The 26,921-nt window shown below is 48.2% G+C and overlaps 1 protein-coding gene and 1 non-coding gene across 2 annotated transcripts in view; both read left to right on the top strand.

Moving 5' to 3' along the window:
* Positions 1-16,192, top strand: part of PUM1 (pumilio RNA binding family member 1) — a 154,721-nt gene extending 138,529 nt beyond the window's left edge. Inside the window, 5 exon segments of the mRNA XM_062190831.1 lie at positions 1,624-1,761; positions 7,779-7,904; positions 8,550-8,671; positions 11,169-11,361; positions 14,394-16,192. Of these exon segments, the coding sequence (XP_062046815.1) occupies positions 1,624-1,761; positions 7,779-7,904; positions 8,550-8,671; positions 11,169-11,361; positions 14,394-14,525 (711 nt within the window). The 3' untranslated portion in view covers positions 14,526-16,192.
* On the top strand, positions 11,960-12,044 carry LOC133761304 (small nucleolar RNA SNORD103/SNORD85). The gene has a single exon (XR_009866107.1). It is a non-coding gene; the product is annotated as a small nucleolar RNA SNORD103/SNORD85 (small nucleolar RNA).
* Positions 16,193-26,921: the final 10,729 nt, after the last annotated feature.

The following is a 26,921-nucleotide window of genomic DNA, read 5'->3' as shown; positions in this document are numbered from 1 at the left end:
TTTTCTTTTTTTTTTTTTTTTTTACAGGCAGAGTGGACAGTGAGAGAGACAGAGAGAAAGGTCTTCCTTTACCTGCTGCCTCCCAGGGTGGAGTCAGGGAGCTAGAACTGTGGGTCAAACTCAGGCGTTCTTTTTTCTTTTTCTTTTTTTTTTTTTTTAAGATTTTATTGATTTATTTGAAAGGCAGAGAGAGAGAGATCGAGAGAGAGATCTTCTATCCACTGGTTCACTCCCCAAATGGCTGCAATGGCTGGAGTTGCACCACTCTGAAGGAGCCAGGAGCTTCTTCTGGGTCTCCCACGTGGGTGCAGGGGCCCAAGCACTCTGGGCCATCTTCCACTGCTTTCCCAGGCCACAGCAGAGAGCAGGATCGCAAGAGGAGCAGCCAGGACTCCAATGGGTGCCCATATGGGATGCCGGCACTGTAGATGGTGGCTTTACCTGCTATGCCACAGCGCTGGCCCCCAACTCTGGCATTCTGATGTGGAATGTAGGCATCATAACCACTAGGCTTAACACTTTCTCCTAATAACACTTATTAAAGTGGCTTATAATCTTCTAACATAAATTGTCAGCATAGTAGAGGTAATATGCAGAGATTAGAGAAAGCAAGGAAATAGGGCAGCAGATGTCAGGGCACAGCCATAGTATAGGGCTTCAGCCTCCAGGTACCTGAGACCATAGGTTGTAAACTTTGGAGATGGATTCTGACTCAGTCTCTCCCTAATAAACCTTTGCCACATTCACCCATTCCCTACACAGACACACACTCACTTTCATATACTTAAGGTCTGGCTGCTCTCCGTACTTGCTGAGTTTGGAAGCTATTCATTGATTAACTGAAAGACCCATTCCTGTGAACTTTGTACCCACTATAGCTTGGTAGAAAGTTCATAGATGGTGGAGTCACAGCCTGGACTAGAATTCTGATTATTTTACTTTCTACCTATAGCTTCAAATATATGGCTTAACTCCTTTCAGCTTTATTTCTTCCATAGATACAGGGGCAGGGGTGCAGGATAATTTAAATTTTTGACCATTGCTTTGCTGACACATACTGGTTTACTACACAGTACAGCCAGATTGTTTGAATTTGATCATGGCATTCTTGGTCTGTAATTTGAGGCAAGTCTTCTAATTTGTGCCTTGATTTCCTCATCTGTAATAGTGTCCAATGCATAGGGTTGTTTGGACAAGTAGGTGAATTAAGATGTGCTAAACATTTAGAGATTTGCCAAATCTGGAATAAACTTTAACCACCATCATGATTAATATTACCTGCCTTGCAGGGTAGTGTTATAAACTATGATGAAGAGTACGTGAAATTCTATGTAGTATGCTTTATATATATGTATAATAAAAGCTCTAAGAGATCTTTTGGGTACTAGTTACTGTTATAGTCAATTTATTTCAGTAAATTTCTCTACATAGTAGATTTCCTAATACATGAAAGAACTCAAACCCCTCTTTGTTGCCATGGTGTCCTAGTGCCACATTTCAGTTCTGCATTCATTGTCACAGACTCTCAGTTCAGTGCTTTTATGTTTGGAAAGGACAGCGTGGATCGTCCAGGTGTTGGCTTGCTGTGACTCTGGTGGTGCTTTCTTCCCTTATCTCCAATAGAATGAAATGGTTCGGGAGCTAGATGGCCACGTCCTGAAGTGTGTCAAAGACCAGAATGGCAACCACGTGGTTCAGAAATGCATTGAATGCGTGCAGCCCCAGTCCTTACAGTTTATCATCGATGCTTTTAAGGGACAGGTAAGTGACTTAGGAAAGAAATATGGGAAACAGATGGATGTGTTTCCGTTGTGAGCAGAAAGGAGGGTGGGGTTTGTGGCATGTCCTCAAAATGCAGTATGTGGCTGAGACTAGAGAGAGCAGTCCTGTATGGTAGTGTTCAGTACCTGGCTCTCTCTTTCCAAGTCTCTTCCTTAACCTTCAGTGAGACAACCTTCTCTCCTTTAGTAATGCAGATGACTCACGGCAGGGAGGCGGGGGGTGCTCATGTGGGATGAAATACTGTATTTATTTGAAGAATAAATTTTCCTCCTTGGTTAAGTATTATTTATCCCGGTATTTGAATTTTTTTTCTCTAAAGGCTAAAAACCAGTTTTTAAAGATTTATTTATTTATTTGAAAGGCAAAGTGACAGAGATCTTACATCTACTGGTTTGCTCCTTAAATTCCTGCAGCAGCAGGATTAGGCCAGGCTGAAGTCAGAGGCCAGGAAGTCCATCTGAGTCTCCATTGTGGGTGGCAGGGACCCACGTCCTTGGGGCCATCATCTGCTGTTTCCCAAGATGCATGTTAGCAGGAAGCTAGGTCTGAAGGGTGGAGTAGCTGGATCTCAAACTGACATTATGATTCCATATGCAGGCATCCCAAGTGGTGCCTTGATCCCATGTGCCACAAAGCCTAACCTTATCTTGGTATTTGATAGTCTTTAGTACTTCTTAAAATTAAGGTCATTTTCAGAACTGATCTTGCAGGTCTTATGTGAATGTATCTTTAAAATAACAAAGTACTAATCCTCCACCTTCAGTGCCGGCGCCCCAGGTTCTAGTCCCGGTTAGGGCATCGAATTCTGTCCCGGTTGCTGCTCTTCCAGTCCAGCTCTCTGCTGTGGCCAGGGAGTGCAGTGGAGGATGGCCCAAGTGCTTGGGCCCTGCACCCCATGGGAGACCAGGAGAAGCGCCTGGCTCCTGGCTTCGGATCAGCTCAGCATGCCAGTTGCAGCGGCCATTTGGGGGGTGAACCAATGGAAGGAAGACCTTTGTCTCTCTTACTGTCTAACTCTGCCTGTCAAAAAAAAATAATAACAAAGTACTTCTTCCTTTAAATGTTTTTGAAAAGGATATGATTCAGGTTGGCTTGAACTGTGTTAAGTGACCGCATAACTAGAGATGACGTCTAATTTCTCCTCCTTCTGTATATGTCAGAGGAATTTTCTTGCCACCAAACTCTAAGCCAGAGTGTGCTTTCTTATACCTTAGTTTTTCTAGAGTTGCTGCTGAACTTGCTGCAGTTGTTAATTTTTTTTTTTTTTTTGACAGGCAAAGTTAGACAGTGAGAGAGACAGAGAGAAAGGTCTTCCTTTTTCCATTTGTTCATCCACCAAGTGGCCACTACGGCGAGTACTGCGCCGATCCGAAGCCAGGAGCCAGGTGCTTCCTCCTGGTCTCCCATGCGGGTGCAGGGCCCAAGGACCTGGGCCATCCTCCACTGCACTCCAGGGGCCACAGCAGTTGTTAATTTCTTTGCCAGGAAAATAAACATCCTCACCCGCCTCCCCCCAATCCATGTGGGACAGAGAGTAAAAAGCACATCTCTTTTTTGGATGTGTGGAATTTGTTTTGTTTTTTTCTGAAAGGGTAGAAAATGAACACAATCAAGTAGATTTTCGAGTGTTACAGTGTGTATTGCTTAGCCTACATTGAAATACTGTTTCGTTTCTAAGGTTTCAAGTTTGCTCAGTTACTGCCATGGTTGAGCAGATTACAGACAACAATTCAGGGAGATATTAGCAGCTTTTGAGTTAATGAAAAAAGAGTTGGTTTATTTCCTTGAAAATTAAGATCTTATGGTTATCAGAACACACAAGGTAGAATGATTAGGCCACTGAACAGAGTATTTTTCAAGATGAAATCAAATAATTGATAAGTAGAATTAGAAACTCTAATAATAATAATATATAATAATATCATAGGGTTAATAATTAGAATTATAAAGAAACTGTAATGAAAGAGAATAATGCAGAAATAGTCCCAAAACTTGAATTGACGTTTCACAGAAGCACACAAATTGCCAGTAGACATTTGAAAAAATTGTTGTTGCCTTTAGTAATGAGGAAAATGGAAAATGAGGCCCAAACGATAGACTGTTTTCTAGCCATCAGTGGCTGTGTGCTCCAGGAATATGGGGTCAAACACAACTATTGGCACAATCACACTGGAAAATAATGTGGTGCCATCTTTGAGATTTCACAGTTGTGGTACTTGCGGTCTGTCATCCCCTGCCTAGGTTTATACCTGGTGAAAGAGCCCCATGTGTACACTGCGAGACCTGCTTACACATGTTCTGAACAGCATTGTTTGCCTCATAGCAAAAGGTTCACGAGCGGGAGTTGGATTTTTATTTTTTTTAAAGATTTAATTATTTATTTGAGAGAGTTACAGAGAGATTGAAAGGTCTTCCATCCACTGGTTCACTCCCCAAATTGCCAACGGAGCTAAGCTTATCTGAAGCTAGGAGCCAGGCGCTCCTTCTTGGTAGATCCACATGGGTACAGGGGCCTAAGCACTTGGGCTGTCTTCCACTGCTTTTCTAGGTGTGTTAGCAGGGAGCTGGGTTGGAAGTGAAGCAGCTGGGACTTGAACCCACGCCCATATGGGATGCTGGCACAGCAGGCAGAGGCTTAACCTACACCACAAGGCCAGCCCAAAGGATTTTTTTGTTGGTTTTTTGTTTTTTAAATCTCATACAAAGCCAACAGCATGTATGCATCAATACAGGATAAGTTACAGAAACACAGTACTGTAAATGAAAATTGGAAACATAGTGTTCAGTGATATAAATCAAGTTGTTCCAGACTTTAATTGCATAGCATTTCTGTAAATCAAAATTCGAGCACAACCATGCAGTATGTTTTTATGTGTGCATGTGTATTTTTTTTTTAATTTTTAAGTTATATAAGTTTCATGTATAGTTTTTTTTTTTTTTTTTTTTTTTTTTTTAAAGGATGCGAGAGGTCTTTTAAAAGTCTGTGGAAAGGCCGGCGCCGTGACTCAATAGGCTAATCTGCCTGCGGTGCCAGCACACCAGGTTCTAGTCCCAGTCGGGGCGCCAGATTCTGTACCATTTGCTCCTCTTCCAGGCCAGCTCTCTGCTGTGGTCAGGGAGTGCAGTGGAGGATGGCCCAAGTGCTTGGGCCCTGCACCCCATGGGAGACCAGGAGAGGCACCTGGCTCTTGGCTTTGGATCAGCGCAGTGCGCTGGCCGCAGCGCGCCAGCCGCAGTGGCCATTGGAGGGTGAACCAACGGCAAAGGAAGACCTTTCTCTCTGTCTCTCTCTCTCACTGTCCACTCTGCCTGTAAAAAAAAAAGAAAGAAAAGTTTGTGGATGGCCGGCGCCGTGGTTCATGAGGCTAATCCTCCACCTGCGGCACCAGCACCCTGGGTTCTAATCCCAGTTGGGAGCACCGTTTCTGTCCTGGTTGCTCCTCTTCCAGTCCAGCTCTCTGCTGTAGCCTGGGATAGCGGTGGAGGATGGCCCAAGCGCTTGGGTGCCTGCACCTGCATGGGAGACCAGGAGGAAGCACCTGGCTCCTGGCTTTGGATCGGTGTAGTTCCAGCCATAGCGGCCATTTGGGGGGTGAACCAACGGAAGGAAGACCTTTCTTTCTGTCTCTCTCACTAACTCTGTCAAATAAAAAAAAAAAAAACCTGCTAAAATTAGATAAGTGATCATATAATTAATGCTGAACTTTAGGCATAAATGAACATGTGCTATAGGTAAAATAATGAGGCTAAATATTTTTATGTTTTTAGTATTTTTTTAAAAAACCTATTCTGATCTTATAGCCGCCAGTAGCATTACTAGGGTTATACAAATAATTGCATTATAAAAATGTAACGTAAACTTAGCCGAAACATTGATTTTTATAACTTACATAAGAGTTGAAATTTCTTATGTGTCTTTTGATAAACTGCAGTATTGTTTGTGTACTTTGTTTCTTTGTTTATTGCTACAATTTAAGAACTTTATTTAAAAGCAATTTGGGAAGGTTACTAGGAATAGTAACTATTCAGCTGTAGCCAGATGGTTCACAAGTAAGCCACATGACTTAGAATTCTTGTTCATTTTGCATTTTTGGAAATCTAAAGTACTGTATTTTCATTGATTATAAATCTTCCTTTGCAGTTATTTTTATTCTTCCTTTGTAATCCCTTGTGTGATTACACTCTTGATTGTTTAAATGTGTTTTTAAAGATTCATTATGAACTTTATCCAAATCTTAAAAAGTCAAGACTTTTTTGAACTACTCCAGTCTTCCTCCATCCAATTGAATGTTATAAATATGAAAGATATGTGGAAAGATGTAGTGTACATCATAAAATATCCTTAGGTATAGTACATGATTTATCTTCTTATTAATTTATAAAATATATTCCAATAAATATAATACCGATAATCAGTGAGTTTTCTACTGAAAGTAAACTCATAGGGAGATCATAGGGAGATCTGCTTTTATATTAAGCAGATAAACATGTGAAAAACCATGATAGAGCATCTTTGCTAGGCGTTGGTAAAGAAGCACTGAAGTTGGGTTTAGTATTGTCTGCATTTTAGTAGTAGAACAAAGCTGCCTTTATAGGATGTACACACTTAAGTCTTGAGATTATTTCTTCCACACTAGCTTAATATGGATGGTTTTTTCTGGAAACTGCAAAAATAGTAAACAAAAGTAATTTTTCATCTTAGAAAACATAAACATACTATCTGGCTTACTGAAAGCAGTTAAATATCACTTGCATATTGTAGAACATACTGATATATGTTTTAGCATAGAAGATTATGTATTAAGTTAAATAATTATATTCTGCTACTTGGTGGCAAATAATGCCAATTATAAACCACAATTATTTCAAAAGTAAAAGTGATAGCTAGAAATAAGCCTTAGCTTTGGTTACTTTATGTGTGTGATCCAGAAGTAACCATAAGTTTAAGACAATAAAATCTGAAACAGACTAGGTAAACCTGTATATTTTGTGGCAAGTGGTACTTGCATGTTAATAAAGACTAATGACTGGGGGAAAAAAAAAAAAAAGTTTGTGGTTAGATGGAATTAAATGATAATTTAGGGGTTGATATTTGTCCCAGCAGTTAAGATGCTGTTTGGAAAGTGTGTGTCCTGTATCAGAATTCCTGGAGTTAATTCCCAACTCTGGTTTCCTGCTGGTGCACACCCTGGGAAGCAGCACTTGGATTGTGTTCCTGCCTGCTGGCTTAGGTCCTAGCTGATGCGAGCATTTGGGGAGTGAATTGGAGGAAGGAGCATGTGCTCTCCCTTTCTCTGTCTTTGCCTGTTACATAAATAAAAGTTGAAAGCATGGATTTTCTGTTAATGTTTTGAAGCCCCATGGCACAGTTGCAGATAAAAAACATGCATAAAGCACTTAGCATAGTGACTGACACTTGGTAAGCTATTGTTCCTGCTCTTGTAATCATTACTATTCTTGACTACAGATCTGAGGTACACATCGTTCACATAGGAAGATAGAGAATCAAGGTTGGGTGGTCTGGATCTAAAGCCCTGAGCTTTTCTGTTGCTCCAAACCCAACACAGGATGATGAGGCTTTTCTTCTGAACAACACCCCAGTTAAATTCATAGCATTGTGTATGGTTGGTGTGTTATGTGAAAACATTGAGGATTTGATCCCAGCCCTTCCTTTTTCTGTTTGTAACTCTAGCCTTTGGAGAACTGTCAGTTGACACTGCTAACTCAACTAAGTGGGTTTTTCATAACCTTGACTAATTCTGTTTCCTTCTAAACCTCTTGAAAAAGTAGTTTTTAGCTCTGAATTTATCCATGTCTCTAAATTTCTAAACTAATGGGCTTGTTTACACATCACACACACATCTCTTATTTGTAGAGAGAATGTAAATGCCAGTAAATTCATTTGTGAAAATCTGTGGGATAATGTTTCTAAACAGTACTGAAGCATTGAAAGTGGCAGCTACCATTTGTGGCCTTCTTCTGTCTCTTTGACCCAGGTGTTTGCTTTGTCTACGCATCCTTATGGCTGCCGAGTGATTCAGAGAATTCTGGAGCACTGTCTCCCTGACCAGACACTGCCTATCTTAGAGGAGCTGCACCAGCACACGGAGCAACTTGTACAGGTAAGGGAATCGCAGGAGAGGAACTGCAGACTGGGGCTCTGTGTGTTCTGTCAGCACAGGGCTCTCCCAGGAGAGGTGGATATATTTGAAATGCCCATTGCATCTTCTGAGTATGTGTTTATGCATAGCAAGCAGCCTGGTGTGTGTTTGCGTAGTATGAATAATGAATAGATTCCTAGCCCTGGCTTCAGAACTCCTTCATGGGCCAGATGTATCACCTTAGGTAGACCTACCATTTAACCCTTTTGGCCTCAGTTTCATATTGTCATGTGAACCAAGTGGATTAGTTAATGTCTTTCTGGCTTTGATACTTCCTTTGCCTCACCCACTGACTTGTGGGACATAAATGTGTACCATTTCTCTGTTATGGGTTGGTAAAGTGAACCATTTGTTTGAAGAACTCAACTAGGACATTTAGGCATAAATATATAGAGAAGTATTCCATTGTCTAGCAATAATGTGCACCCATTTTTTATAGATAGGGAAAATTGTCACTGCTCATTTAAAAAAATTTTTTGTGTTCCTTAAGTAATCAGCTAAGCCATCTTGATATACAACAAAGATAGGTGTTAATGAGCCATAAGGACTCGGATAACCTGTAGGACTGGTTTTTACATAAATTTTATTTCTGTTGCTTCTCAAAAGGATCAATATGGAAATTATGTAATCCAACATGTATTGGAGCATGGTCGTCCTGAGGATAAAAGCAAAATTGTAGCAGAAATCCGAGGCAATGTCCTTGTATTGAGTCAGCACAAATTTGCAAGGTAAGTGCTATGATTACATGGACTGTTTCCAGAGAGAGGATTGAGTATTATTTTAACTCTAAAGCGAAAGAATGAATTGTCATTCTCTTTTTAAATGTTTCTTCTTTGCAAAGTATATGTAGCTTGAATAGTCAGATAGTCCTACAAAGTACCAACCCTAAGAGTCCCTCAGTGGGCTTCTCATTCCCCCAGAGTTGGCCACATGAATGCCAGGGGATTGTGTTTCTACACTATTGCACTTTGGTAAACTGGGTATTTCATTAAATTATTTGGAATTATTAGGTGTTCTTTACTTGAGTTCTTCTTCATTGTCTGAAAGATAGGTTAACCTGTTTATTTCCTTGAAAGGTAGAGTGAGAGAGAGATATCCCACTCACTGGTTCACTGCCCCAAAAGCCTGCTACAGCTGAGGGTAGGCCTGGCTTCAAGGAGCCTGGAATTCCATCCAGGTCTTGCACCCAAGTACTTGAGCTGTCATTTACTATCCCCCAAGGTTGTGCATTAGCAGGAGCCTGGAATCTGGAACAGAGCTGGACCTCAAACCCAGGCACTGAATCATGGGATGTGCCCATTGCTCACTCTAGAATCTCTTTTGCAGCTTCAAATTATCAAGTTTAAGAATGAAGTGCATTAAATATTTCCAAGTCATGATAGGTGTCACAGGTAACTGAAAAGTAGCAGGGATTTGAGAAGAAATGGGTGGCTCTTCCATGGGGTTAGTGGTATAATCTTCTAGGAATATCCTGCTGCCCACATAGCATTTTCTGTTATTAGAGTGGTGCCCTTAAAATTTTTTTTTAGGATGAATTACAAGGCAAATAGAAATCCTCGAACTCTGTGGTTCTTTTGTTTGTTTGTTTTAAAGATTTGCTATTTATTTGAGAGGAAAAAGAGAGAAAGATCTTCCAACTGCTGGTTTGCTCCTCAAATGATTGCAACAGCCAGGGCTGGACAAATGCTTGTAATAGCCAGGAGCTACGAACTCCATACGGGATGCCTGCCTGAGTGGCAGGAGCCCAAGTATAAATAAATTTTTTTTTTTTTTTTTTTTTTTTTTAAGATTTATCTATTTGAAAGTCAGAATTAGAGAGAAAGGTTTTCCATTGCTGGTTCACTCCCCAATTGGCCGCAATGGCTGGAGCTGTGCTGATCTGAAACCAGGAGCCAGGAGCTTCTTCCAGGTCTCCCATGCAGGTGCAGGGGCCCAAGGACTTGAGCCATCTTCTACTACTTTCCCAGGCCATAGCAGAACTGGATCAGAAGTAGAGCAGCCGGGACTTGAACCGGCACCCACTGCAGGTGGCGGCTTTACCCGCCATGCCATAGTGCTGGCCCCTATTTGTGGCATTTTTGTAACAGTGCATCATGGAAAATAGAGAAAAGAAATGAGGCACCTAAGTACAGGGATTTGGTACATAAGGAAGAGTGTTTACCTGAGCCATCTATATGTATGGTGGATTTCCCTAGAAAGTAGTTACTCCAGGTCACCGGAAATTTCCAGGCAGTGGTTAAATGGCCGTCTTTCAGGATTGTCAGCAGAAGGTGTTATTCAGTAGCCGTCTGGACTGTGAAGTTCCTTTTCTGTGTGGGGGCGGGCGGTGGGTCCTGTGATCCAGAGCTGCTTCTGTCCCATCCCGAACTCTGCCAAGTCTTCAGCCTCCCACCCACCTGCCAGGTATTGGGCTTGGCTCCAGCAATACGAACACAAATAATATGTATTGTCTTTTGACCTTATTCAACTCATTCCCACATGGCCCCAGAAGCACAGTGTTGTCTTCTGTAACTAGTGCTCACAAGTAAGCCCTTCTTGCATGGTAAGCACCCATCAGCACGGCAGTGTGTGATCTCTTCCGCACCTGCCATCCCCATGGATCATAGAAAACCCCAGCTTTAATGGACCCCCCTCTTTGATTTCCCACCGTGTTAGATCTGAGGTGTGGTTAGAAATGCTAACTCACTTTAGGGCCCACCTGTCCTTTACACTCGTAAAAACATGTGGTAGTTGACCAGGTGCTGTGGTTCTGGCTTGTGTATCCCTTCACTCAGCCTGTGCAGACACAGTAAATGCCCAGTCTGATGTGGGCAGCAGGAAGACAGACCAAGGTGAGACTTGGTGCTGGCCTCCCTGAGTTCGCAGCAGTGAGGAGAGGAGGGTCTGCTTTGCTGAGTGCTTAACAACTGAACTGTGAGAAACCAGTCCTGGGACCCTTGTGTGTAAATCTGTTGACTTCCCCTCATTCCATTGCCCTCACCTGCTTAGAAATGGGTTGGCTCCCATCTTCTCATGGACCTGATCTCAGATGAGGTTCACAGTTGGATGCCTCGGAGGGCAAAAGGTAGAGAGTTAGCAAAGCCAGACAACGGTTAAGTTAATTTCCCACAGATGCTCGCGGTATCTTGCTGCTAGGAATCCTGAGGGTCAAGTTAGTGGTTAGACAAGCACAGCCTAACAGGAAGCCCTCTCCTAAGCGCTGTCCACACTTTTGTGTCATTCCAGCAACGTCGTAGAAAAGTGTGTCACTCACGCCTCACGGACAGAGCGTGCCGTGCTCATCGATGAGGTGTGCACCATGAACGACGGTCCCCACAGTGCCTTATACACCATGATGAAGGACCAGTATGCCAACTATGTGGTCCAGAAGATGATTGACGTGGCAGAGCCAGGCCAGCGCAAGATTGTCATGCATAAGGTAGGCTGATGGGCCGTGTCTGGCAGGATCCAGCCGGAGAGAAAGGGTGCAAAGACTGCGTGCCCCTTTCTAAAGCCCACAGGAGAGCAGCTGCACAGGTTGCTGCCCTTGGAGGAGCTGTCCCAGCTGTGTTTCTTTTTCTTTTATGTGCGGTTGCCCCGCTCTCCCCATTAACTCTGTGTGAACTGGTAACCCTGGTGCCAGCTCTCTGTGGTCTCTAAGAGATCAGCTGATCAACTTAACACATTGACCTACTTGCCTTTCCTCCTTGCTCCCTCTTGTTCATTCGTTTCACTCACTTCCGCTGGCACACTGTCCCAAAGCCCACTCATGCCAGACATGAGGGCCTGGGGATGATGAAGATCTGATCCCTGGGAGCTCATGTGGAGATGGCCTGAAGAGACCCTCGGCTTCAGGATTAGCCCTGGGGCAGGTCCGGACCATGGGGCACGGGCAGGGAAACAAACCCAGAGGGAGGATGTACTGCAGCTGTGTTGGTGCTGGCCAGTGCCAGCAGCCTCTGGGAGTTTCTCATCGGAGCCCTCAGCCCCTGGGCTCTGAGCTCACTCAGCCCTTCTCAGTTCAGGGTTGGCCATTGTCTGGCAATGATGACCCACTTGCCCTCACTGAGAACAAAGTTCGGTAATGAGAATCTTTGTTACGGACTCAAGTTCTGAGCCAGACAGGACGCCCGCCCACCTCTGATCCAAACCCTACCGCCCGACTGGTGGTGGCGATGGCAGTTGAAGGCTGAATGAGTTTAAAGTCCTATGGGGTGTGAGTTTCCTAGGTGGCGTGTCAAGATGCTGCTGTGAAGGCAGAGGGCAGGTTGGGGACACTTGGAGACATTTATGCAAAAATAGTGTCAGTCAAGCTGGGAAAATAAAAAAGGTGGGGTGGGGTTGGGTGGTGCAAGAATATAAGCCAGATTCCTCTTGTGTGAATGCAGGGAAAGCTTCCCAGTGGGCTAGCATTTGAATAAAACCTGAGTCTTTCCAGAAAGAGGGGATATCATGTGTGAAGACAGGGAGATGGGATATAGACTGAAGAAGTAAAGCGAATCGTGGGGACCAGTGCTGTGGCGTAGCAGGTAGAGCTGCCGTCTGCAGTGCCAGCATTCCATATGGGCGCCAGTTCAAGAACTGGCTGCTCCACTTCTGTTCCAGCTCTCTGCTATGGCCTGGGAAAGCAGTAGAAAAAAATGTCCCAAGTCCTTGGAACCCTGCAGGAGACCTGGAAGAAGCTCCTGGCTCCTGGCTTCTCAGTGCAGCTCCTCCCTTTGCAGCTATGTGGGGAGTGAACCAGTGGGTGGAAGATATTGTCTCTGTCTCTCTCTCTCAGCCTGTCTCTCTGTAACTCCACTTTTCAAATAAGTAATTAAATCTTTTAACAAAAAAAAGTAAAGCTAATTGGGTAGGGCGGGTGAGACTGTCCATCTGCATATCAAGTAATAGTCCTGGCAGGACACAGGACATTGTGACTTGAAGGAGGGGCCGTCCTGAGGGTGGATGGGAAGCTGCTGCAGTTGTGAATGTTAGCAGCTGGTGAGGGCTTTGAGATGGAAGAGGGGTGGAGACATCAGGCACTGAGAGCTGGAGGGCAGAGCCCAGGAAGCCCTCCATATTTTAGATGCGCAGTGCGCTGTCCATTTCAGCAGAAGGGAAGGTGAAGAAAGGAGCAGGTGGAATGCTGTTGGCCTCTTCTTGAATCCAGTTCACAGTGCTGGCGGCCATGGGGGTGGCTGCTGAGGTTTTTGTGTTTTGTCTTTTTGCATGGAGGTTAATGGCTGTGCTCATCAGTGTGCCAGTCCCAGGGATAGAGGTGAATGCACTAAGAAGGGGAGCTACCAAAATTAAGGGGATCCTGGCCCTCACATTATAGGCAGAGGAAGATTAGCCTTGAACACAGTCCTTAGTACACTCTGAATTAAAAGCCTAGCATTGTTAATTTCTTGTTTACAGAGGAGTCTGAGGAGGTTAGACAGCTTGTCTTGTTCACACAGCTCAGAATTGGAACCAAGAACCAGGTGGGCTCCTGGGTGAGAGTAGTGCCCTGTGTGGGGTGCGGAAGTCGTGTCTGGATCTTCTTGGCCCTTCCTTGCTTTGAGGACACAGCTGAATGGATAAAAATGCTCACTTTCTCGGAGCTCACAATCCAGAGTAGCCATCTGCCTGGGTACCATGGCCCAGTGTGGCTTGTGTACGCCAGTGTGAGTTTGGGACAGGAGTACCAAGCCCTCAGGAGTAGTCAGGCTCCTTCATTGTCTATGTCAGAAGATTGACAGTTGAGCCAAAGCTTGTTGAGGGACGTGGAGGGCACCATGAGGTTTTCAGAGAGCAGAGAGGGCTTGTCTGGGATGGACGGGGCTTCCTGAGGGGTGTCGGTCAGGGGGGAGAACAGAAGAGGGCTTGGGCAGGGTGTGGGAGAGACCAGAGCAGTCTGTGTGCCGTGACAGCCCAGTGGAGAGAAACGCCGTTGCTGGGAGCCAGTTTGAGTGTAAATAGCTATGCTAGCATTTGTTAGCCATTTGCCCTTGGTTGAGGGATTTGCCTGCCTTCGCATTTTTTGTCAGTAAAGTGGGGATAGTCACATGACTCATAGTGTCCGTCGTTTTTATTGTCACTATTAGCTTCCCCTGATCTGTGATTTGGTCATCTGTTAAGCTCAGGATTCATGGAACCCGGAAATAACCAGGGCTCGGGAGAGCCTGGTTGCAGGCATGGGCAGGGGGGACCTGTCTGCGCCATTGCTGGCAAGCTCTGGGACTGCAAGGGGTGAGTGGGCATGGTACACTTTTCTCTGGGGCTGTCACAGGAGCAGCCGTGGCCACCCAGCTGCCAGTGCCCTGCCATCCTGTGTTCGTGCCCAGGGTCGGGGCTGCTTCTCATCTGATGGGTTGTTGAGGCACTGGGAGGCAGGGGCCTTGGCTGAGCCAGTGAAAAGGCGTCCCTTTGGGGGTGTGCGTGTGTGCGCAGGGGCACGGCGCAGTCTCTTCCCAGACCAGTGTAACGGCAACTGTGCTTCCTCCCCAGATCCGGCCCCACATCGCGACCCTTCGCAAGTACACCTACGGCAAGCACATTTTGGCCAAGCTGGAGAAATACTACATGAAGAATGGTGTTGACTTGGGGCCCATCTGTGGCCCCCCTAATGGTATTATCTGAGGCACAGTACCCTCTCTCCCATTCTCGTCGACCTCACTGGCCCGTTGGCAAATCCAACCAGCAACCAGAAATGTTCTAGAGTAGAATCTGACGTGGGCGGACGGTTGCCCCGGGATTGCTCCCTCCTCCAAACAGGAATCAAATCCACAAGTGGAAAAGCCTTTGTAAATTTAATTTTATTACACATAACATGTACTAATTATTTTTTTTAATTGACTGATTGCCCTGCTGTTTTACTGGTGTATAGGGTACTTGTACATAGGTAACCAGTGTACATGGGAGGCCGCCTATTTTGTTCAATGTTGTATCTATATTCCCCATGCGGAAACTTTCAGGGTGGTTGGTTTAACAAAAAAAGTTTAAAAAAAAAAAAAAGAAAACGTTTTTAACTCATTTGCCTCATCGGCAAGTTTTGCAAATAGCTCTTCCCCACCTCCTCATTTTAGTAAAAAACAAAAACAACAAAAAAACCTGAGAAGTTTGAATTTTAGTTACATGATCCCAAACTGGCATTTAACACTGTTTATAAAAATATACATATATATATATACATATATCTATATGATGAAAAGCATTTCAGAGTTGCTAAAGCTTGGGTTTCTGGAGCTTCTGAAAATGGTCTCGGAGACAGGTGCTCTGGAAGGAAGTGTGGTGTGCGCTGTGAGGGAGGCCCGCCGGGCTCGTGGGTTACTGCCTATTGGGTTTTTTCTGTTAACACTGAAAGACAAAATCTGATTATTTAGCATGAGAAAAAAAAATCCAACTCTGCTTTTGGTCTTGCTTCTATAAATATATAGTGTATACTTGGTGTAGACTTTGCATATATACAAATTTGTAGTATTTTCTTGTTTTGATGTCTAATCTGTATCTATAATGTACCCTAGTAGTCGAACATACTTTTGATTGTACAATTGTACATTTGTATACCTGTAATGTAAATGTGGAGAAGTTTGAATCAACATAAACACGTTTTTTGGTAAGAAAAGAGAATTAGCCAGCCCTGTGCATCCAGTGTATATTCATACCTTTTATGGTCGTAGCATATAGTGTTGTATATTGTAAATTGTAATTTCAACCAGAAGTAAATTTTTTTTCTTTTGAAGGAATAAATGTTCTTTATACAGCCTAGTCAATGTTTAAAAAGAAAAGGATAGCTTGGTTTTATTTGTCAGCTAGACAGTAGAAAGATCCTTTCTAAATGTTATTCGAGATGGATTTAGTTCACACTAGTGGTTTTTTTTTTTTTTAACCTGAAAAAGTAATGTTTTGCTTATTTGGTGACAGTCAGAAGGACGTGCAGAAGTTCAGCCCTGCCCCAGCTTTCCTTTCCTTCGGAGCCCCTCCCACCTTGTAAAGTGTGAATTGCCCTCCCTTTTTGTACAGAAGATGAACTGTATTTTGCATTTTGTCTACTTGTAAGTGAATGTAACATACTGTCAATTTTCCTTGTTTGAATATAGAATTGTAACACTACGCGGTGTACATTTCCAGAGCCTTGTGTATATTTCCAATGAACTTTTTTGCAAGCACACTTGTAACCATATGTGTATAATTAACAAACCTGTGTATGCTTATGCCTGGGCAACTATTTTTTGTAACTCTTGTGTAGATTGTCTCTAAACAACGTGTGATCTTTATTTTGAAAAATACAGAACTTTGGAATCTGGTCTGTGTTTGTTTTAACTCCTCCTGCTGTGTTGGAGTGCCCCAGAACAGCTCTTGTGCCTTTTTCTCTGCTTGTTTTGGTTTGGTTTGGTTTTGGAGCGGTAATGGGGAGGGGGTTGGAATAAGGCAGGGCCATCAGACTGAAGACTGAGTCCATTGTGACGCAGAGACGCAGGGTCCAGACCTGTCTAGTGCTTTCACAATCAGATATTTCACATAAAAGCCCAGATTTCCCACTGTCCCGGCTTACTCCTCTTCCAGCTCACACAGGAGCTGGTGCCCATCGGCGGTGCCCGCTGCCGCCACCTTCGCTCCCTCAGCAGAGGCAGCTTTGACAGTCACTGCCACTGAGGCTGTAATGCCCAGTTCAGTCATCCCCAAAGACCACCAAGGGGCCGATACCGCTGAGTTTTATTACAGGTCCGGCCTGGTCTCTCAATCAACACCGATGCAGTGGGTCTGAGTTGAGAGCCCCGGCCCTTCAGTTAACAGGGTTTTTATAGGGTTTTCAGAGACTTTCTATACATCACGGTACCATTTAGCAAATCATCTCATCCCACGGGAAATTCAAAGGACATCTAGAATTGATTAGTGCATCCAGTGGCGGGAACGGACCTACTAAAGGTGGTTGGATGGCTTTGGGGTTGATGCCTTTCGAATTGATTGGCCGAAGCATAGGGTCAGAACCACAGGGTCTCGGGTAGCTACCAATCACCTTATCTGCCCTGAGAAGACACCAGGGGACTCGAGGTGTTTCTCTGTTATCTGTTAATCGGCTGTTGCTAGGAGATTTTATTGCAAGGTGAGCTCATTTATTTACTTCTGGCTTAGGGTTCAGGGCCTGGTCAGGCCCAAGTTAGAAGATGGAGGCCTAATTTAAAATAGTTACACCTTGATTCAGGCTCAGGTCTCACAAGGCCTTGGTCAGAGTCAGCAAGCATGGCGTGGGCCCGGCCAGAAAGGCCTCGCTTGGTGGCTGCCCGCGAGGCCCATGCCCATTCACCGCCCACTGCAGTGGCCGCCACGGCTTTGTGCAGAGCTCTGCCATCTGCTGTGACGCTCGCCTCCCTCCCTCCCTTCGCCCACAGCCACGGGTCCTTGCTGGAGGTGGATGAAGGAAGATGGTCTTCCACAATGGGAAGTCAGTTCTGAGGCTTTTCCCAGACCCGAGGCTTGTCGGCTTGGGTTTGCTTCCATCATCTGCACACCACCTGGGACCTTATGAGAGTGACAGCCTTTGTGAGGCCAGTTCCTTCTTCAGGAAGGCGGGGGTGGGGGGTGGGGGAACAGGTGAAATAGAAGAGGCCCTGGAGCATCTGGGGGCGGGGCTTCGAGGGCTCTTGCAGGGGACCTTCTCTGACTTTTGGTAGCAGAGCCAGGAACTATTCAAACTGTGACTGCCACCACCACCACCACCACCCCCCTTATTTTGAGCCTGTGTCTGAGGCCTGCAGAGGCTTCTGAGATGGACAGGTTGAGGTTTAATTCCAACTGCCTCCCCCATCCCTGCTGCAACCCTTTGAAATGTGGGTGCTCTGTGAGACCCAGGGCCCTTCTGCATAAAACAGGAAATAGTGCCCAGGCCCGTGGTTGGCTCGAGGAGGAGAGGAAGTGATGCATGCCCAGCACAGTGTGGAAACCAGCAGCCTCCTCTTGGGCCCTCCGGCATCACTCCTCTGCCTGTGCCGGATTCCAGTGAACATAGCCACCCTTGCTCCTTAGGGGAAGCCACTGAGAGCCAACTCTTCTCCATGCTCCCAGAGGTGGTTTGTAGGTTTTCTCGCAGTGGCCCTGCAAAGAATGTGCTCGTGCCCACTGCAGAGAGGTGGGAGCGGGCTCTGGGTTCTGATGCAGATCTCTGGGTCAAACCAGCCCTGGGCCTGGGGCTTCCCCCTTAGCTCATCATGTGGAAGGGTGGAGTCGGGGCAGAGCCTTCCCTCCCTCTGTAGAATTGATCCTCTTGGGACATGACTGTGGTCTCCATGTCCATCCCTGTCCCCATGTGACCGTCGCTGCTTGCTGTTACCAAGTCTGCCCCAAGCCACCAGTGGCACCCGTGCTCTTGGTCTCTCCTCCAAGGTCCCCAAGAAGCATTCCTCACACAGTCTTGGCAGTAACCCTTTACCTGGTCCCAGTGCTGTGCACTTACATAGCTCCAAGTCCTTTGGGCTTCCAGAAAGGCTTAAGGAGGAAAGTGCAGGTGAGTGTTGCCACCCATTATACAAATGTGGAGTTTGAAACCCAAGTTGCACACAGAGTCAATACCCAAGTGAGGTTTGACCTGAGGTTTCCTGTTCCCAGTCCAGTGCTCTGTCCGTGCTGCCTTGCTCTCACCACCCCCATCAGCCCAGGAGTGGCTGTCCTAGGGGATCCCAGTGAGTAGACGCTCTTGAAACAGATGCACCCTGTGGGGCTGGGAAGCCAGTGGCTTTATGTAATTACCAGCTGTAGCCACACGAGGGTGCTGCTGCTTTCAGTAACCACCATGGAAGTCTAGGGACCCACTGCCTAAGGTCAGGCTTTCCCCTGGCTCTAGGGTCCCAGAGGTCTGGCATCTGCCCTTCCTCCTCTCCCCCCACCCCATAGACTGCTCAACCCATAGGGATAGACTAGACCCTCAACGCTGAGGGTGAAGGGCGAGGTCACCCATCTGCCTCACGGGCACTTGCTTTGCCTTTGACCTCTGGTAAGTGACTGACGTCTCTGAGCACCGGTTTCCCCAGCTGTCACGGGGAGTGGTGGGGCAGGTCTGTTCTCACAGAGCTCTGTGCCTGAGCCCCATGCCTCCTTCTGGGGCTACCTCCCTGACTCAACCACCAAGCCCCCGACAGCCCAATCTTCCAAGACTTTTTAGGGGCCACAGCTTTTAATCCCAGTTGCACCTGGCCCTGTGTGTCTTTTGTGAGTTGTCCGCCCTCTTCTCCCTTCCATTCTTCATCTGTAAAATGGGATAATAATATCTCTGCTCCCTGGGCTTCCCTGGATGCCTGTTGGCACAGGGCTGGGTACACAGGAAGTCATATTAGGACTTGTTACTATCCTTACTGATTGCTCTCTGCTCTGTTGGCCTCCTGAGAGGTTCCATTGGATATCACCAGTGTGGCTTCTAAGGAGAGGCCCCACGGTCACTTCCGGCTCCTGGGAGAGAAGCCAACCACTGTCTCTCAGGGGCAGCCAGGCAGCCCTATAGTGTGGTCTCCATGGTGAGGAACTGAGTCCTGCCAGAAGCCAGGGTCTACCTGTCCCGGCAGCCATCTCGGAGGCCAAGGGTCCAACCAACCACCATGTGAGCTGCCATCCTGACTGGGGCCTCCCGAGACCCCCCACCGCAGCCCTGCACCTGCACTGTTCCCGAGGTCCTGAGCCCCAGGGAGAGTGTGAGAAGGTGAGTGTATGTGCCACTTGGAGCCCTGTGTGTGGAGGTCATCAGCCACGCAGCAACAGGCCACTGAGCCGCAGCACAGGGACTGGCCCAGGTGAGCCGGAGGCCGGCTCCTCGGGCCACACGTGGCCCTGTGACCCAGGCTGGGGTCGGGGGGAACCTTGCAGAGCTGTTGCTGCCCCGTACCCTAGCCGATCCTGGGATTCCCAGTCCTGGGCAGGCGCGGTCCAGGGACTCCCGGGGCAGCTCCTAGAGAGGCCTCGGCCTCTGTCTCTGGTTCCTCAGGCCTGGGGTGTACAGGAGAGGCTGGCTTACAAGCAGTGCCTGGAGTGGGCATGTTGCCCGGCCCTGCGTCCCCAAGCTGAGCACGTGGAGAGTTCACCACCAGCTCTGGCTCCCGGCTCTGGCTCTGGCCACTGCAGGCTCTGGGAGGCAGCCCTGATGGCACAGATACTGGAGCCCCTGCTGCCCGCATGGGAGACCTGGGTGGAGTTCCAGGCACCTGCCTCCAGCCCTGACCTAGCCTTGGCCATTGCAGGCACTTGGGGACTGAGCCAGTGGGTGGGAGGGAAGCTCTGCCTCTCTCTGTCTCTCCGCTTCTCAAGACAGACAGACAAAACCGCGTGGCCGGCCACGCTGTGACCAGGGGCCTAGCCCAGAGCTGGCTGCTGTCTGGCGTTTCCCTCTTCACCTCCCTCAAGCCCTGGCAGCCATCACTTCGCCTGGATGGGAGGAAGTGGCAGACCCGGGATTGACTCCAGAGGGCCACCTGCAGGTTCTGGGATCTGACCCTCTACAGAGGAGGCTGGGGCGGGCCGAGGGAGGAGCCTACCCAGGGACACAGAGGGAGGGGTGGAGTGGCATCTGTCCCACCAGAGCGCAGGTACTTGTCTGTTTCCTGCCTCTGCCCTGAGTGCCCAGCTCTGAGCCCAAGGTTGAGATCTGAATGCCAGAGCCAACAGGGACAGCGATGCTCAGGCGGGGAAAGTGACCTGGAGGTCAGGCTCCCCAGGCCCAAGTCACTGTGCCTCCCCCTTCGTGGGTGAAGGTACCTGGGCTGCTCTGGCCCCAACATGAGGTGAGAAAGCAAGTATATTTTTAGGGAGGCTTTTTTCCTCTTCCAGGAGAGTGACCCCAAATGTGCCAGTTAGTCCCAGGAATGATGCAGCACCTTCCTCCCCACTCCTGCCTGCCCCCTCCTCACCTCCACCCCTCCACCTTCTCACCTCTTGCTCCCCCCCCCCCCGTCTTCTCCTTCCTCCCCGCCCCCCCCTGCATCTCTCACTCCCCTCCTCTTCCTTCCCCCCTCCCTGCTCCCCAGTCCTGTGACCATGGAGTGGGGCGACCTGTGGCCTTCGGTGAGGATTTTGTTGGGGGAGGTCCTATCCCAAGTGTCTTTGCAGCAACAGAGCCATGGGGCCAGGAGAAGCCAGGGTGGAAGGAAGCTACGGACCAAGGATTGAAGTGCTAATGACTTGGTTTTGCCACACACGGACTGTGTGACCTTGGACCTGGACATCCCCTTTGCAAGCCTCGGTGTGCTCGCTGGTGATGTGGAAAGGACAAAGTCCCATATGCTCTGTCCCGGTCATAGCAACCAGTTCTGGAATGTTCTCAGCCTCCTGACTTGATACGGATGGCCTTTATCTGGAGCTGCAGACCTCTGAGCAGGTGCGCCTCCTGGGGACGGCGTCTCTAAGGTCTGCCTTCTGTGACTACCTGGAGGTGCCCCCACCACGGGGCCTCTCTGCCGCCCCCTCTGGCTTTGCTGGACCCGGTCAAGGGCATCTGGCCGGGCCATGGGCTTCCTTTGCAGGCAAGTCTGCTGTAAAGCAATGAAGCTAATGAGGCTCTGAGGCTTCGCTTCTGCACAACCCGCCCTTTGATTATTTCAATTTGAAAGAAAGAGAGACCAACGCAGAGAGGTCTCCCATCTACCAGTTCACTTCCCAAATGCCCGCAACAGCCAGGGCTAGGCCAGGGGAGGCCACATGGGTGGCAGGTGGCCAAGCACTCGGGCCATCACCTCTGCCTTCCGGGCTGTGCATTAGCAAGGAGCTGGAAGGGGAAGCAGAGATGGGAGCTTGTGGAACCTGCAGGTGGCCCTCTGGAGTCAAGTAGGGCAAGAGGACCTACTCCTGTTAGACTCTCCTCCCCCTTATGTTCATCCCCCTCACCCACCTGGTCCGGAGGGAGCGGCTCCCTCTGCTCCCTCCCCGGATTCCAAGGGAGGAGAAGAGGAGGCGCCCAGAGCGCCCTCACCCTTGCGCGACCCGACCCATACTCGTCACCGCCATCACCGCCGTCACCGCCGGTCACCGCTGTCACCACCGAGTAGCCGCTTGCGCCTCCGTCGCGGGCGGGGAGGGGAGGCAGAAGGCGTTTGGTCATCCCAAGCTTTCCCCCTCCGATCGGCGGCAGGCCAAGTCCAGTATTGGCCGTTTTCTGCCTCGGATCTTTACAACTGGAAAACCCATAACCCCCCTTTCTCGCAAGATCCTCAGGCTTTGACTGGGCTGATGGAGTCCATCCTGCTGACTCACCAGCCCACCTGGGATGACTGCCAGCAACTCTTGCAGACCCTCCTCACTACTGAAGAGAGACAGCGGGTCTTCCTGGAGGCTCGTAAAAATGTACCAGGAGATGACGGCTGGCCCACTTAGCTGCCCAACGAAATTGACGAGGCCTTCCCGTTGACCCGTCCTGACTGGGATTTCAACACCGTGGCCGGTAGGGAGCGACTCCGTCTCTATCGCCAGATTCTCCTGGCAGGTCTCAGAGGGGCTGGAAGGTGCCCGACCAATTTGGCTAAGGTATGTGCAATTATACAGGGAAATGAGGAGACTCCGGCAGGATTTTTGGAAAGGTTAATGGAAGGGTATCGAATGTATACTCCCTTTGACCCTCAGGCCCCTGACCGGCAAGCCGAGGTAATCATGTCCTTCATTGGACAATCGGCGCCGGACATCCGGACCAGGCTGCAGAGGCTGGAGGGGTTACAGGGGTATACGTTGCCAGATCTAGTAAAAGAGGCTGAGAGAATTTTTAATAAAAGGGAAACTCAGGAAGAAAAGGAAGAAAGACTGTGTAGGGAACAAGAGCGTAGAGAGGACCAGAGAGATAGGAAACAGAGTAAAGAATTGACTAAGATCCTGGCCACCGTAGTCACAGGACCAGAACAGAGTAGGCCCAGACAGGATAGGGACTCGGGAGACAAGCGGAGGCTGCAAGTAAGCCACGACCAGTGCGCCTACTGTAAAGAAAAAGGACATTGGGTCAAACTTCATCCTGATGGCTAGTTTACTCTGGACTGAAATGAAAATGATGGAATGTTTTAAGTAAGTTAAAGAGGGTGTGTGGAAGTCACAGAAGGTTACAGAAGACATTTAATTAAAAAGGTTAAAAGAAAAGAGGTTTTTAAATAAAGGAAGGATATGGTTTGTAAAAATTGTTTATCTTAATGGCTAGTTTACTCTATACTGGAATTTTAAAAAAAAGGTTTGAGTAAGTTATAGAAGGTGTGAGAAAGTTACAAAATGTTATAGGAAGAAGACATTTTTGGTTATAAAACTATTAGTCTATTTTCTTTGACATAAAATCAAAATCTGATCCTCTGTTAAAGCAATGAGTTAAAGTAATCTATTATGTTCTCTTGATGTCTCTGTTAAATTCTAATTGTTTAAAAACAGCTGCAAAAAGATCAATGGTGAAATGGAGGGATCCTATCACCAATCAATGGAATGGACCTGATCCAGTACTGGAATGGGACGCGGGCTCCTAAGGGATGGGTTTTTCTATGCAGCCAATACGCCTTCACATCGTTAGCCTCTGATAACTTCCGCAATTGCTCCCTGGGCTGTGTGGCCCTGATGCTAACATCTGTATTTACAGTGGCGCATAGAGCGCGTCGGCGGCATGCTTCACCTGAAGACTGTAATGGCAATGTCATCCTAATAGGAGAGGACACTGCCCTTGCCATGGCTGTACCAGTAGTAAGTGTTCCTGGACTGGCCTTTGGAAATAACCATGGACTGCGAAGGCTTGCATGTTTAGTGACCAAAACAATTCATCTTACTGCTACTGGACTGTCCAATATAGCCGAAGAATTGGTTCAAGTTCGCTCAGGAGTGCTTTTAAACCATGCAGCTATCAATTACTTGCTGTTAAAAGATCATATAAGCTGTAAATCTGTACCAGGGGGATGTTGTTTTAACATTACTAACAATGTGCCATATATAGAGTCTGTCATTGATAAACTTAAGAGTGAAATGCAAAACATGTTTATTACTAACCCCTATCATTTGGAGGGTTCCAATAGATTCATTGGTTATTAATGTTGGCTGAACCACTACTGCTTTTCCTACTTTGTATGGGATGTTTTCCGTGTGTTTTACAACTCATGTTAGCTTCACTATGGTCTGTATGGACTGAGATTCATCATTTAAAACTTCGTACTGGCCAGCGCCATGGCTTAACAGGCTAATCCTCCACCTTGCGGGGCTGGCACACCGGGTTCTAGTCCCAGTTGGGGCACCGGATTCTATCCCGGTTGCCCCTCTTCCAGGTCAGCTTTCTGCTATGGCCCCGGAAGGCAGTGGAGGATGGCCCAAGTGCTTGCGCCCTGCACCCCATGGGAGACCAGGAGAAGCACCTGGCTCCTGGCTTCGGATCAGTGCGATGCGCCAGCAGCAGCGGCCATTGGAGGGTGAACCAACGGCAAAAAGGAAGACCTTTCTCTCTGTCTCTCTCTCTCTCACTGTCCACTCTGCCTGTCAAAAAAAACAAAACAACAACAACAACAACAAAAAACTTCATACCAAACCTCCTTTGTAATAAAAAATAATTGCTATTTGGCTGTATGTTTCATCTCTCACCTAATGTTGGGCTGGAATGGTACTCAGAGACGGGTAAGACGCTCAGCATTCTGTACCAACCTAAGACAGGGCTCTAGGCCAAGCTGCCAGAGCTACCGATGACAGGTAAGGACAGAGATGACCGAGGGCAACCTAAGACAGAGGCCATTCTCAATTAAATAAAAAAGAAGGCAGGTTTGTGCGCTGCCCTGGGAGAAGAGTGCTGCTTCTACACTGATCATTCAGGGGTCATCAGGGACTCTATGGCTAAACCAAGAGAAAGAATAAATAAAAGACGTAGTGACCGGGCAGCACAACAGAGCTGGTTCGAGGGATGGTTCAATAAGTCCCCTTGGATGACCACTCTAATTTCCACAATTACGGGACCTCTTGTTATTCTCCTGCTCCTGACTTTTGGACCCTGTATTCTCAATAGACTACTTCAGTTCATCCGTGAAAGACTTTCCATCACTCAAGCCCTGGTACTGACTCAACAGTACCAGGCCCTAAAGACCACAGAAGCCCTGTAAAATTTAAGATTAAAATCAGTACAAAAGAAGAGGAGGGAATGTAAGACCCCTGCTAAAAGTAAATATTAAACTAGTATTATAGTAAAGGGTTAAGAAGTTTAGCTGCTGGCGGTAGACATCCCTTAAGATAACTATGTCTCCACCTGCCTGCAGAATAACCTTGGGAAACTGCTCTGTGTAACTGTCTCACTCGATAACGCTTGCAGGAGTCCGAAAAGAGCTGCAATAAGTTTCTGTAACTTAGTGACCATTGTATAAACTTATCCTCTCCCAACACGGGCGCCAAATGTACCCTAGATTAGCGAGCAGAACATTTTGCGGCTTTTCCAGGAAAAACCATCACCCCTTCCTTCACTAAAAATTGCGCCAAGAGTTTGCATGCCTGTTGCCCTTCAAAATAGCTAATCACCAAACGCTCCGCATACATATGTTAATCATGTGGCTATTGTCTTTAAAAACTGCTGTAACCCCTGGGCTCTCTCTGCCTGTGGTGCTGGGGATCCGGTTTGCGCAAATGTTCAATAAACTGCCTTGTGTTCTTTGCATCCTCTGGCCTGAGGTCTGGGTCTCTAGGGTTGCCATCCTGACGACCACAAAATTTGGGTCATTCACTTGCGCTCCTGGTAGCCCCAAACGGGATGCAGGCGCCCCAACTGGTGTCTCAAACACTGTGCCTAGTGTCTGACCCTCAGCCCCCACTTCACCGGTCCCCATTTCGTATTCACGACCCTGAAACCCTCAGGTTGTAGCAGCCTCACACTCCACTAGCTGACTTCACCCTGTTTTCACTTCCACCCAGCTCCGGGCCCAAAGCCCTCCTCCCACCTCAGGCACCCCTGCCCAGGGCTGGCCTGGCACGGGACCAAACAGTGCCATGGGTCCTGCTGGGGTCTGACCTACTCCCTGCCTCCCACCCACACCTCTGGGCACCATGGTTTGCAAACCTCCAGCCAACGGACCTAGCAAGGCGGCGTTCAGATCCTGACCCCCTCCAGGCAGCCATGTGCCCAGCCCCTCATCCTGCAAGGACTTGCTAGCATACAGGGTGGCTCGGGACTCTGGGGTGGGCCAGGGGCTCTCTGCAGAGGGAGGCCTCATGGGGTGGAGGCCACGGCTGGCCGTCACTGCCGTGGGCACCCCAGGCTACCCCTGCAGCCCTTTGCGGCAGCCGCCCACGGGTGAGCCGCCACTCACCAAGGCAGCACCCAGTGCGCGTCTGCCCCGGTTCTGCAGGAGGCTTTGTGGACCCTTCAGGCCCCGAGCCCTCTTGCCAGGATCCTGTTTCAGTTCCTGAGGGTTTAGGGTCCCTGACCCCCAGGGCTGCCATCACTTGGACTTCCTTGGGCAAGCCGGGGGGTCGTGGTGGGAGCAGCTGGGGGTGCGGAGGGGGAGGGCAGAGGTGGGGACCGCTGAGGGGGATAGGAACTCCTTGTCCAAGCCAGTGGTGGCCTGGAGCAGAGAGAGGGCCCTGGTGCTTGTGCTAGCAACACAAAGTCCCCTGAGCCCGCAGAGGGTGGCCCAGCACCAAGTTCGGAGCCAGGGCCCTGTCATCAAACCCTCAGTTCACATCCTGGCCAGTCCACCTTCTGGCCGTGGGACGTAGGCTGAGTTACTGCACTTCTTTGAGCCCCAGATGCCCAGTTGTGAAGCGGGGGCGGGGTGAAGCACACACACAGGTGTAGCACTACTGTGAGCCCAGCGGGCACGCACACGTTTGTCTGCTCACAGGCCTGGGGGGAGGAGGGAACGAAGGCATGCCTGGCAAAGTGCAAGGACTCAACACACCCGGGCTCCTGTTACCCACGGAACGTCCCCACCCATCGGCCAAGCCCACCCTCTGGGGCAGGCGGAGTCAGGGGACAGGCAGTGAGCACCCCACGTGCAGAGCTGGGGGTGCAACTCTGAATGCGGCACCCCGGGGCCACCTGAGTGGTGCCCAGAGGCACCGTGCTGTGCAGCCGAGGGC

The sequence above is a fragment of the Lepus europaeus genome, chromosome 5 (assembly GCF_033115175.1).
Source record: "Lepus europaeus isolate LE1 chromosome 5, mLepTim1.pri, whole genome shotgun sequence".
In the NCBI taxonomy this organism is placed as follows: domain Eukaryota; kingdom Metazoa; phylum Chordata; class Mammalia; order Lagomorpha; family Leporidae; genus Lepus; species Lepus europaeus.
The sequence above is the reverse complement of the archived record's forward strand: the minus strand, read 5'-3'. Positions and strand labels throughout refer to the sequence as shown.